Source organism: Mobula hypostoma, chromosome 8 (genome assembly GCF_963921235.1).
Source record: "Mobula hypostoma chromosome 8, sMobHyp1.1, whole genome shotgun sequence".
Lineage (NCBI taxonomy): Eukaryota > Metazoa > Chordata > Chondrichthyes > Myliobatiformes > Myliobatidae > Mobula > Mobula hypostoma.
Window position 1 is genome coordinate 147,641,180 of NC_086104.1, and position 13,748 is coordinate 147,654,927.

The following is a 13,748-nucleotide window of genomic DNA, read 5'->3' on the forward strand; positions in this document are numbered from 1 at the left end:
GAAACAGGTACTGAGGGGATATCAGGGATAAGTTTTTCACACAGAGAGTGGTGGGTGCGTGGAATGCACTGCCGGTGGCGGTGGTGGAAGCAGATACAGTAGGGTCTTTTAAGAGCCTCTTAGTTAGGTACATGGAGCGTAGAAAAATAGAGGGGTATGCACTAAGGAAATTCTAGGCAGTCTCTAGAGTAGATTATGTGGTTGGCACAACATTGTGGGCCGAAGGGCCTGTAATGTGCTGTAAATTTCTACGTTCTATGTTCTATATAAGACTGGAGGCACCATGAGTTATTACCACTGATAAATAACAAACTGGATGTTGCTCATCAGTTCACATACCTGGGGTCCATCATCAGTGACAACCTCTCCTTGGATGCAGAAATTGACAAGCGCATTGGGAAGGCTGCAACAACTCTGGCCTGATTCACCCCATGAGTGTGGGAGAACTCCAAACTCTCAGTCAAATAAAAGACGGCAGTGTACAACGCTTGTCTCACTAGCACAGCGCCGTACTGCAGCGGGGCCTGGACGACGTACACTAAGCAGGAGAGAAGGCTCAACACCTTCCATTTAAAGTGCCTTGATCTCACCTTGAGCATCTCCTGGAGAGTCAGAGAGTACCCAAAGCTGAGGTCCTCTCTCGTGCCCCCCGTCCCTAGGGTGTGCACCCTGCTCAGGCAGCGTCAGTTGGGCCACATCTGCTGCATCCCAAAGGGCATCCTCTACATTGAGTTGGCTTCAGGAAAGAGAACCGCTGACAGCCTGCAACAGCACTACAAGGATATCTGCAAGTGGAACATGGAGGTGCTGGATATCAACACTGAGTCCTGGGAGGAACCTGCAGCACGGGGAGAAGCACCTGGAAACAATACCATAAGTCAGGCGAGGAAAAATTCCTTAAGGCTGCAGAAGACAAACAGCCCCATAGAAAGGAATGCTGCATCTCTAGCAGAGCCGAGACCATTGCAACAGAGACTGCCACTCTAGTATTGGTCTCCTCAGCAACAGACAGCACTGCACCAACCACACAGACAGCTAGGATGAAACGTCTGTGGTTGACCTCAACCAAAGTAGGGCCTCACCTCACTGCACTGTAGAATGATTTGATCTGAGCGAACAATATACAAGACAAGCTTGTCACTGTACCTATGAAACCCCGCTACTTTCCTTGGCTCTGTAAGTCTAGGGAGGACACACTCCGCTCCCACCAAACCCATGAGATTGAGATTGCTCTCCCACCCCAAACCCCGGTTTATGTGGATGCTGTGTAATTTGCAACCCTGTTACAACTCAGTGTGAAGAAACAAAAGTCAGCACACTGTATATGATTGAAGGAATTATATTTATGAATCTTAAAGGGTTAGCAAAAAGAAAGAAAAATCAAAATGTCATGGTCCGGTCCGTGAAGTCCGTATTCCAGTTCATGGTCCAGTCCCTAGCTCCTTATTCCAGGATTTCTGGTTTTCCCCAGTTTCTGCTGTAGGTACATGATTCTCGTTTTGGGGCTGAGACATAAATACCTCAGCAAACCAGGGATTCCCTGCTGGACTGTCCTGTTCCCCTCCCTGTCTTTTCCCCCCTTGCCTGACTCTCTGCCTGGATACCTTGCCTGACTCGCTGCCTGTTCACCTAGCCTAGATACCCTGTCTGTATACCCTGCCTGTACCACTGAAGTTTTACTGCTGGAGCAAGACCAGAGCCTTGTTAGGTCAAGATAAGGAACTGTCTTTCGTTGTGTGGAATTGTCTCTCTGTGTCCACGCCTTCACTAGGTAGGTCCAGCTGTTTACCACTACCTAGTGTTGGGAATTGTCTCTGTGTCCTCACCTTCGCTAGGTGGGTCTGGCCATTTGCTGCCACCTTGTGTTAGGTTCCATCTCTTCAAGTTCAGCGTTCTGTGTATGAGTCCCAGCCCTATGTCCTGTTCCCAAGGAGGGGTTCCGGCTCTGTGTTTCCATGCTCCCGTCTCTTCTAGTCCAAGGCTCCAGGCTCCTGAAGGCCCTCGTCCAGTCCATGCCTAGTCCAGTCCTATCCAAGTTCTGTCCATGTGCCTTTACCTGTCCTTGTGTCTCGCCCTACCCAGGAGTTCCTCACCCAAGCCACGTCCAGTCCTGTAGCCTCATCTTGTCCTCGCCTAGTTCTGGAGTCTGAGCCCCAGTCAAGTCCCAGGTTCTGGGTCCTTGCCCAGTTTCTGGCTCGGAGTCCATACCCAAGACGCAAGACCCAAGACCCCAAGCCTGTCTCCAAGACCCTAAGCCTGTCTCCAAGACCCAAGCCTCAAGATCCCAAGCCTGTCTCCAAGGCTCTAGCCTCAAGACCCCAAGCCTGTCTCCAAGGCTCAAGCCTCAAGACCCCAAGCCTGTCTCCAAGGCTCAAGCCTCAAGACTCCAAGCCTGTCTCCAAGGCTCAAGCCTCAAGACCCCAGCCTCCTGTCCTGTAGTCATGTCATGTCATTGCCTGGTTCTGGGGCCCAAGCCCAAGGCAAGACCCATGTTCTGGGTCCTTGTCCAGCCTCCGGCTCGGAGCCCAAGCTCAGGCTCTTAGTTCATAGTTCCTTGTCCAGGTTCCCTGTCTAGTCCATGTCCTAGCCCAAGTCTGTGTTCTTGTCCCTGCTCCTTGTCTGTATCCCGTCACGTCCCAACTCTAGTCAAGTCCTGTTCCTTGTACTTCAGTGTCTGTGTCTTGCATTTGGGTTCGCCATCAACACCCCCCCGCATTGTGATACTAAAAGGGCCCATTATATTTAAAAAGTCAAATGTGTACCAGTTGGAGCTAAATTCATCACTCCTCAGTCGATCTCACTGCATGGCTCCATCAAATCACAATCTCCCCACCGGGTCATATCTTATAACCGGTCCTCCCCAGCGTCTTCTCTCCTTATCTCAGGCCGAGCAAAGATCCAGCTCATGCAACACAAAAACACACTCCCCTCATTGGACGGCTCACATTCCAAAGCACCCATTATCTCTAACCCTAATCCAAACACTGCTTCTACAAAAAGACCATTACATTAGCAGTGAAACCTTTCCCAGGATGTTACACCTTGTGACGGGGCTCTGAATTACCCCTATGAACTGTGCTCGTTTACCCCTATGAACTGGGCTTTTGAAAAGAGAGAGAGAGAGTTATTTAACACCGACATTTGCTTTTGAAAAAAGAGAGAGAGAGACAAAGACTGCCCACAGGTTGTTTATACTTTCTTCAAGGACATCGCCTGCTTGCATTTCTTACACAGAGAGAGGAAGGAGGAGTTATTTGAATGACAGCTGGTATCCAGTACGGTGAGAAAATTAGGAGGTCAGATGATATAGGCCTCAGACCCATGTTTTGGACACTGAATGAGCTTTGTTGAGCCCACAGAAAAAGTGGGTTTTTGGAGGATCGATCAGGCAGATCGATCAGTAGCTCTTGCAGTGACCGGTGGGGAGTTGTCCATGTGTCCACCCTTACCTGGGTGATAGCTCCACCACAGAAAACCAGCCCCCTTTGTTGTGGTCACAGTCGGTGACTTTTAAAGGATTTCAGAGGACAACGAGAAGATCGACAGTGTCAGCTCACCTGAAGACTCAAATCTCACCCTCTCTCTCTCTCCATCGTTACTCAACTCAATACCACGAACTGAACTGAACTTTGCTCATCATCGTAAGACTGTATCTTTTTACCCCTAGACTTGAAGAAGCTTGCTTTTTCACATATATTTCCACACACTGATTTACTTACTTATATATAATCATTGCTAACCTGCTTGATTTATCTACATTTATATTACTGTATTGCGTAATTACTAATAAATATTATTAGTTAATAGCAATACTGGACTCCAAAGAGTTTTCTATTTCTACTGGTTCTTTATTCCCGTCACGGAGTTCGTGACAACCTGAATACACATGGCAATAATAAACTAAAACCAATTCTAATTCAACAACCAGATTACAGGAAAGGACACAGTCAAATCTCCATTAAAGGCTTTTCCTCTTCCTACAAATGTAACTCTAGTCAACTAGCATCCTGCTGTACTCTCGAGTTATTGGGCAGAGTTGTTCCTGTCCTGAAACCACATACCATTTGGAATCACGGGCTGCTAATTGAGAGAGGAGGTGCAAATAGGGTTAATAAGACCATAAGACATAGGAGCAGAATTAGGCCATCTGGCCCATCGAGTCTGCTCCGCTATTCAATCATGGCTGATCCTTTTTTTCTATCTCCTCCTCAACTCCAGTTCCCAGTCTTCTCCCCGTAACCTTTGATGCCATGTCGAATCAAGAACCTATCAATCTCTGCCTCAAATATACCCAACGACCTGGCCTCCACAGCTGCATGTGGCAGCAAATTCCACAAATTCACCACTCATTGGCTAAAGAAATTTCTCCGCATCTCTGCTTTGAAAGTGCACCCCTCTATCCTGAGTCTGTGCCCTCTTGTCCTAGACTCTCCACCATGGGAAACATCCTTTCCACATCTACTCGGCCTAGGCCTTTCAACATTCAAAAGGTTTCAATGAGATTCCCCCCGCCTCAATCTTCTGAAATCCAGCAAGTACAGACCCAGAACCATCAAACGTTCATAAGAACATAACATAAGAACATGTGAAATAGGAGCAAGAGTAGGCCATCTGGCCCATCAAGCCTGCCCCACCATTCAATAAGATCCTGGCTGATCTGTCCGTAAGCTCAGCTCCATCTACCTGCCTTTTCCCCATAACTCTTAATTCCCCTACTATGTAAAATTCTATCTAACTGTGTCTTAAATATATTTAGTGAAGAAGCCTCAACTGCTTCCCTGGGCAGAGAATTCCATAGATTCACCACTCTCTGGGAAAAACAGTTTCTCCTCATCTCCGTCCTAAATCTTCTCCTCTGAATCTTGAGGCAATGTCCCCTAGTTCTAATCTCATCTACCAATGGAAACAACTTTTCTACTTCTATCTTATCTATCCCTTTCAAAATGTTGTATGTTTCTATAAGATCCCTTCTCTTTCTTCTGAATTCCAGAGAGTATAGTCCCAGGTGACTCAATCTCTCCTCATAAATTAATCCCTTCATCTCTGGAATCAAACTGGTGAACCTCCTCTGCACTGCCTCCAAATCCAGTATATCCTTCCTCAAGTATGGAGACCAGAACTGCACACAGTACTCCAGGTCCGGCCTCACCAGTACCTTGTATGTTGCAGCATGACCTCCCTGCTCTTGAACTCAATCCCTCTAGTAATGAAGGCCAACGTTCCGTTTGCCTTCTTAATAACCTGTTGTAACTGCAAGCCAACTTTTTGCGACTCATGAACAAGCACTCCCAAGTCCCTCTGCACTTTTGGAGAAGAGGAGTTCGGTGGGCAATACCGTTCTGGCTGACCGGAAGTGCACTGAGAGCAGTAAGCGTAAAGGAGTTGGGTGCTTACTGATCTGGTTAACAACGGATTGTGCAATCTGGGGCATATTACGATCAAGGAACGTGTTTGCAGACTGGATATTGAACTTTTTACTGTTGGACTTCGGCCACATTCCACCGTGATACAACACTTGGTGGCACGGGAGGTCGTTCCTACCTGTGGCCATCGAACGTGCAGCTCCTCCCGTGGAGGGTCAGACACCCTGAGCCAATAGACTGGTCCTGGACTTATTTTCCATCTGGCATAGTTTGCATTTTGTTGTTTAATTGTTGGGGGGTTTTGTATTGCTATATTTACGCTCTATTCTTGGTTGGTGCGGCTGTAACGAAACCAAATTTCCCTCGGGATTAATAAAGTATATCTATCTATCTATATCTATCTACAACAGCATGCTGCAATCTTTAAATAATAAACTGTTCTTCTATTATTCCTTCCAAAGTGGATGACCTCGCATTTACCATCATTGTATTCTATCTGCCAGACCTTGGCTCACTCACTTAACCTATCTGTATCCCTCTGCAGACTCTCCACATCCCCTGTACAATTTGCTTTTCCACTGAGTTTAGTGTCATCAGCAAATTTTGGTACACTACGCTCAGTCCCCTCTTCCAAACCATCAGTGTAAATGGTAAACAGCTGCAGGCCCAGCACCGACCCCTACGGCACCCCACTCACCACTGACTGCCAACCGGAGAAACACCCATTTATACCAACTCTCTGCCTTCTATTGGTTAACCAATCCACTATCCATGCCAATACACTTCCTTCAACTCCATGCATCCGTATCTTATTTATAAGTCTCTTGTGCGGCACCTTATCGTACGCCTTCTGGAAATCCAAGTATATGACATCCACCTGTTTCCCTCTATCCACTGCACTCATTATGTCCTCAAAGAACTCCAGTAAGTTTGTCTAACAGGACCTGCTCTTTCTAAATCCATGCTGTGTCTGTCTAATGGAACCTCTCCTTTCCAAATGTTTTGCTATTTCTTCCTTAATGACAACTTTAAGCATTTTCCCTACTACAGCTGTTAAGGTAACTGGCCTATAGTTGCCCGTCTTTTACCTACATCCTTTTTTTAAAAATGACATGACACTTGCTGTCTTCCAATCCGCCAGGACCTGCCCAGAGTCTAGAAAGTTTTGGTAAGCGATTACCAACGCCTCTACTATAATCTCCGTCAATGCCCTCAGCACCCTGGGATGCATCTCATCAGGACCAGGGGACTTATCTATCTTCAGGCCCTCTAGTTTGCTCATCACTATCTCTTTAGTGACAGTGATTTTATCAAGGTCCTCACCTCCCATTTAGAAACATAGAAACATAGAAAATAGGTGCAGGAGTAGGCCATTCAGCCCTTCGAGCCTGCACCGCTATTTATTATGATCATGGCTGATCATCCAACTCAGAACCCCACCCCAGCCTTCCCTCCATACCCCCTGACCCCCGTAGCCACAAGGGCCATATCTAACTCCCTCTTAAATATAGCCAATGAACTGGCCTCAACTGTTTCCTGTGGCAGAGAATTCCACAGATTCACCACTCTCTGTGTGAAGAAGTTTTTCCTAATCTCGGTCCTAAAAGGCTTCCCCTCTATCCTCAAACTGTGGCCCTTTGTTCTGGACTTCCCCAACATCGGGAACAATCTTCCTGCATCTAGCCTGTCCAATCCCTTTAGGATTTTATACGTTTCAATCAGATCCCCCCTCAATCTTCTAAATTCCAATGAGTACAAGCCCAGTTCATCCAGTCTTTCTTCATATGAAAGTCCTGCCATCCCAGGAATCAATCTGGTGAACCTTCTTTGTACTCCCTCTATGGCAAGGATGTCTTTCCTCAGATTAGGGGACCAAAACTGCACACAATACTCCAGGTGTGGTCTCACCAAGGCCTCGTACAACTGCAGTAGTACCTCCCTGCTCCTGTACTCGAATCCTCTCGCTATAAATGCCAGCATACCATTCGCCTTTTTCACTGCCTGCTGTACCTGCATGCCCACTTTCAATGACTGGTGTATAATGACACCCAGGTCTCGTTGCACCTCCCCTTTTCCTAATCGGCCACCATTCAGATAATAATCTGTTTTCCTATTTTTGCCACCAAAGTGGATAACTTCACATTTATCCACATTAAATTGCATCTGCCATGAATTTGCCCACTCACCCAACCTATCCAAGTCACCCTGCATCCTCTTAGCATCCTCCTCACAGCTAACACTGCCACCCAGCTTCGTGTCATCCGCAAACTTGGAGATGCTGCATTCAATTCCCTCATCCAAGTCATTAATATATATTGTAAACAACTGGGGTCCCAGCACTGAGCCTTGCGGTACCCCACTAGTCACCGCCTACCATTCTGAAAAGGTCCCGTTTATTTCCACTCTTTGCTTCCTGTCTGCTAACCAATTCTCCACCCACACCAATACCTTACCCCCAATACCGTGTGCTTTAAGTTTGCACACTAATCTCCTGTGTGGGACCTTGTCAAAAGCCTTTTGAAAATCCAAATATACCACATCCACTGGTTCTCCCCTATCCACTCTACTAGTTACATCCTCAAAAAATTCTATGAGATTTGTCAGACATGATTTTCCTTTCACAAATCCATGCTGACTTTGTCCGATCATTTCACCGCTTTCCAAATGTGCTGTTATCACATCCTTGATAACTGACTCCAGCAGTTTCCCCACCACCGACGTTAGGCTAACCGGTCTATAATTCCCCGGTTTCTCTCTCCCTCCTTTTTTAAAAAGTGGGGTTACATTAGCCACCCTCCAATCCTCAGGAACTAGTCCAGAATCTAACGAGTTCTGAAAAATTATCACTAATGCATCCACTATTTCTTGGGCTACTTCCTTAAGCACTCTAGGATGCAGACCATCTGGCCCTGGGGATTTATCTGCCTTCAATCCCTTCAATTTACCTAACACCACTTCCCTACTAACATGTATTTCGCTCAATTCCTCCATTTCACTGGACCCTCTGTCCCCTACTATTTCTGGAAGATTATTTATGTCCTCCTTAGTGAAGACAGAACCAAAGTAATTATTCAATTGGTCTGCCATGTCCTTGCTCCCCATAATCAATTCACCTGTTTCTGTCTGCAGGGGACCTACATTTGTCTTTACCAGTCTTTTCCTTTTTACATATCTATAAAAGCTTTTACAGTCCGTTTTTATGTTCCCTGCCAGTTTTCTCTCATAATCTTTTTTCCCCTTCCTAATTAAGCCCTTTGTCCTCCTCTGCTGAACTCTGAATTTCTCCCAGTCCTCAGGTGAGCCACTTTCTCTGGCTAATTTGTATGCTTCTTCTTTGGAATTGATACTATCCCTAATTTCTCTTGTCAGCCACGGGTGCACTACCTTCCTTGATTTATTCTTTTGCCAAACTGGGATGAACAATTGTTGCAGTTCATCCATGCAACCTTTAAATGCTTGCCATTGCATATCCACCGTCAATCCTTTAAGTGTCATTTGCCAGTCTGTCTTAGCTAATTCACGTCTCATACCTTCAAAGTTACCCCTCTTTAAGTTCAGAACCTTTGTTTCTGAATTAACTATGTCACTCTCCATCTTAATGAAGAATTCCACCATATTATGGTCACTCTTACCCAAGGGGCCTCTCACGACAAGATCGCTAATTAACCCTTCCTCATTGCTCAAAACCCAGTCCAGAATAGCCTGCTCTCTAGTTGGTTCCTCGACATGTTGGTTCAAAAAACCATCCCGCATACATTCCAAGAAATCCTCTTCCTCAGCACCTTTACCAATTTGGTTCACCCAATCTACATGTAGATTGAAGTCACCCATTATAACTGCTGTTCCTTTGTTGCACACATTTCTAATTTCCTGTTTAATACCATCTCCGACCTCACTACTACTGTTAGGTGGCCTGTACACAACTCCCACCAGCGTTTTCTGCCCCTTGGTGTTACGCAGCTCTACCCATATCGATTCCACATCTTCCCGGCTTATGTCCTTCCTTTCTATTGCGTTAATCTCTTCTTTAACCAGCAACGCCACCCCACCTCCCCTTCCTTCATGTCTATCCCTCCTGAATATTGAATATCTCTGAACGTTGAGCTCCCATCCCTGGTCACCCTGGAGCCATGTCTCTGTGATCCCAACTATATCATAATCATTAATAACAATCTGCACTTTCAATTCATCCACCTTATTACGAATGCTCCTTGCATTGACACACAAAGCCTTCAGGCGCTCTTTTACAACTCTCTTAGCCCTTATACAATTTCATCCATGACATCATTCTTTGGCATATTATACGTGTCCTCCACCGTGAAGACCAACACAAAATAGTCATTCAATGCCTCAGCCATTTCCTTATCACCCAATATCAATTTCCCCTTCTTGTCTTCCAAGGGACCTACAATTGACTTTAGCCACCCTCTTCCACTTTATATATTTATAAAAACTTTTGCTATATGTTTTTATATTTTGTGCTAATTTACTTTCATACTCTATTTTCCCTTTCTTTATTTCCTGTTTAGTTGTTCTTTGTTGCTTTTTAAAGTTTTCCCAATCCTCCAGTCTCCCACTACACTTTTCAACTTTGTACAAATGAGCTTTTAACTTGATACTATCTTTTATTTCCTTAGTTATCCAAGGCTGGCTCTCCCCACACTTACTGTCCTTACTTTTGACTGGAATAAACTTTTGTTGAGCACTGTGAAATATCTCTTTGAAAGTATTCCACTGTTCCTCAACTGTCCTACCTGTTCCTCAACTGTCCTACCAAATAGCCTGTGCTCCCAATCCACATTAGCCAACTCCTCCCTCATCCCATTGTAGTCTCCCTTGTTCAAGCATAATACACTAGTTTTAGATCTAACTATTTCATCCTCCATCTGTATGTGAAATTCGATCATACTGTGACCACTCTTTCCAAGAGGATCCCTGACTACAAGATCATTCCTCATATGATAACCCTTTCATTTCTGGAATTATCCTTGTGAATCTCTTCTTGACCATTTTGAAAGCCAGCACATCTTTTCTAAGACGAGGGGCCCAAAACTGTTCACAATACTCAAGGGGGGGGGGCCTCACCAGTGCCTTATAAAGCCTCAACATCACATCCTTGTTCTTGATTTCTAGACCTCCTGAAATGAGTGCTAACATTAGCATTTGCCTTCCTCACCACCGACTCAACCTGCAAGTTAACCTTCAGGGTAGTCTGCACAAGGACTCCCAAGTCCTTGGGTATCTCAGATTCCTTTATTTTCTCCCCGTTTATAAAACAGTCCACACATTTATTTCTACTACGAAAGTGCATGATCATGCATTTTCCAGCATTGTATTTAATTTGCCACTTTCTTGCCCATTATCCTAATCTGTCTACATTCTTCTGCATCCTACCTGTTTCCTCAACACCATCTGCACCTCCATTTTTGAAAGCATCTTCACTTTACAGATTTTTTTGTATGTGTCCCAAGACCTTTGCACAGTACTGCATGAGGAAAATCTCTTATTATAAACACAAGAAATTGTGCAGATGCTGGAAACCCAAAGCATCACACACAAAATGCTGGATGAACTCAGCAGGTCAGGCAGCATCCATGGAAAAATAAACTGGACTGGTCAAAGAACACTGAGGCTGTCTACAAGAAGGGTCAGAGCCGTCTCTATTTCCGAGGAGACTGAGGTCCTTTAACATCTGTCGGACGATGCTGAGGATGTTCTACGAGTCTGTGGTGGCCAGTGCTATCATGTTTGCTGTTGTGTGCTGGGGCAGCAGGCTGAGGGTAGCAGACACCAACAGGATCAACAACTCATTCGTAAGGCCAGTGATGTTGTGGGGATGGAACTGGACTCTCTGATGGTGGTGTCTGAAAAGAGGATGCTGTCCAAGTTGCATGCCATCTTGGACAATGTCTCCCATCCACTACATAATGTACTGGTTGGGCACAGGAGTACATTCAGCCAGAGACTCATTCCACCGAGATGCAACACAGACCGTCATAGGAAGTCATTCCTGCCTGTGGCCATCAAACTTTACAACTCCTCCCTTGGAGGGTCAGACACCCTGAGCCAATAGGCTGGTCCTGGACTTATTTCCTGGCATAATTTACATATTACTATTTAACTATTTATGGTTTTATTACTATTTATTATTTATGGTGCAACTGTACCGAAAACCAATTTCCCCCGGGATCAATAAAGTATGACTATGACTATGACTATGACTAAAAGAACAAACAATCGACGTTTCGGGCAGAGAACCTTCTTCAGGACTAGAAAGGATGGGGGAGAGACCCCAGAATAAAAAGTTGGCGGATGGGGGGGGGGGGAGTCTTATTATCCACACTAACTATTGCTCTGATTTTACGTATCTCTAATCAGCCGCCCCACGATCCCCTCCACTCTGGGGAAAACACCCCAGCGATTACAAGCTCCTCATATTTCCAAACGGCGGGGCTACTACATGATGCGACAGTCGACCAGGTTGGTACTCCCTCCGTCCACTCAAACGATTGGTCAGAGAGTCAATGGCAATGGGCGCTCTTAGAATTGCGAATCATTTCGCCGCCTGAGCTAACACGCACCAGTTGCAAGTCCAGGGACCGCGATCATTTCTCCGCTGCAGCTTCTGGACGGCAGAACGTGGTAATATTATAAACGGCGAGGGGAGATAGGATGTTTCGCGGACTAGAATGTAAGTATGCAGGGGGCAAGGTGGGAAACTGAAACAGTGACGGGGCTGTGTGAGAGATTGGGTTTTGTTTAATTAACTTGGAGATGTTAGTGGGACCATTGCAATGTGCAGCAACGAACTGGTTTCGATTCGTCACGTTTAAATATTCCTGGCTCTCTTTTTTTTTCCCCTGCATCAGAATTCGCGATCTGTTAGAAAACATTTTGTTCAAACATCCTCACACTCGCCCACGGTCTGCTGTCTTCTGTTCGACGGCTTTCCAGTTATCGAAGAGTCCTTTTGGTAAGCTGACGCGAGCAATGCAGGACAGACGCAAGAGGTCAGTGCTCAGTAAAATCAATTGTAACTGGCGACTCTCTGGTTGGAATTGAAATGGGCTTTCTTTCAGCTAGGGGTGGGGCATGTTGATGAGATATAGGGGATGTAAGTGTCAACTGGAAGTCAATACCGTTCAGACGCGTACTGGCTATCAGAGCGGTTCGAGAGAACAAACTGTTGTCCATTGACTTGCGTGCGCTCTTCCCCTCCCTGCAGGACCCTGTCGGTGGGAGAGAAGGGCAGACCCAGGGAACTGTAAAGTGGACCTGAAAATTCTTCGCCAAAGCACCGGGAACTTCCTCGGCCTCCTCCTCTCGAACAGCGGCGCAGGGCGAGACGTGGGTGGTTCCCAACGCTGAGTTTGAGGCTTTTCCGTGAAAGTTTTGTACAAAAGTGAGGTCTCTTCTCCCCCCACCCCGTCCCCCCCGACTCCCCCATCCCCCATCTCCCAGATGAAATGGGGCTCCTCTCGGAAAACAAGACCTCGGTTCTCATCCAGAACTGCACGGCTTGCAGTCACCCGGTGAATCCCACCCGAGCAGTGGTGTTGGGCATTGTGCTGGGATCTTTCATTCTCTTCGCCATCCTGGGGAACATACTGGTCGTCCTCTCCGTGGCCTGCCACAGGAACCTGCAGACGGTGACCAACTACTTTATTGTCAACCTCGCCATCGCCGACCTCCTCCTCAGCTGCTCGGTGCTGCCCTTCTCCGCTACCATGGAGATCCTCGGCTACTGGGCATTTGGGCGCGTCTTCTGCAACATGTGGGCGGCCATGGACGTCCTGTGCTCCACCGCGTCCATCATGAGTCTGTGCGTTATTTCAATCGACAGAAATATCGGAGTGAGCTACCCGTTAAGACACCCGAGCATCATGACGGAGAAGAGGGCTTTGTTGACTCTGGTAGCGGTTTGGATGCTGGCTCTGGTTATATCCGTTGGCCCGTTGTTCGGGTGGAAGGAACCTCCACCACAAGACGAGACCATCTGCAAAATCACCGAGGAACCGGGCTACGTCTTGTTCTCCGCCTTTGGGTCTTTCTACGTTCCCCTGACCATCATCCTTGTTATGTACTGCAGGGTGTACATTGTAGCCAAACAAGAAACCAAGGGTCTGTACGCTGGGACCAAGAGAGAGAGGCTGCGGGAGGACCAGGTAACCTTACGCATCCACCGCAGAGACAACCAGGCGGAAAGCTCCCCACGACTGTCCGACCACGGCTCCAAAAGCAAAAGCACTCAACTTAAGACGCACTTTTCGATCTTACTTTTCAAGTTCTCCAGAGAGAAGAAAGCCGCCAAGACCTTAGGAATAGTGGTGGGAGGCTTTATACTCTGCTGGCTCCCGTTCTTCGTGGTTCTACCTGTCGGTAAGG

General features: G+C 46.5%; 1 protein-coding gene and 1 long non-coding RNA gene across 9 annotated transcripts in view; one reads left to right on the forward strand and one right to left on the reverse strand.

Annotated features, from left to right (window-relative positions):
- LOC134351031 (uncharacterized) overlaps positions 1-13,748 on the reverse strand; it is a 120,026-nt gene that overhangs the window by 98,667 nt on the left and 7,611 nt on the right. The window lies entirely within an intron of this gene.
- LOC134351030 (alpha-1A adrenergic receptor-like) overlaps positions 11,752-13,748 on the forward strand; it is a 41,817-nt gene continuing 39,820 nt past the window's right edge. Inside the window, exon 1 of the mRNA XM_063057015.1 lies at positions 11,752-13,742. Coding sequence (XP_062913085.1) covers positions 12,830-13,742 — 913 coding nt within the window. The 5' untranslated portion in view covers positions 11,752-12,829. The remainder of the gene's footprint in view (positions 13,743-13,748) is intronic.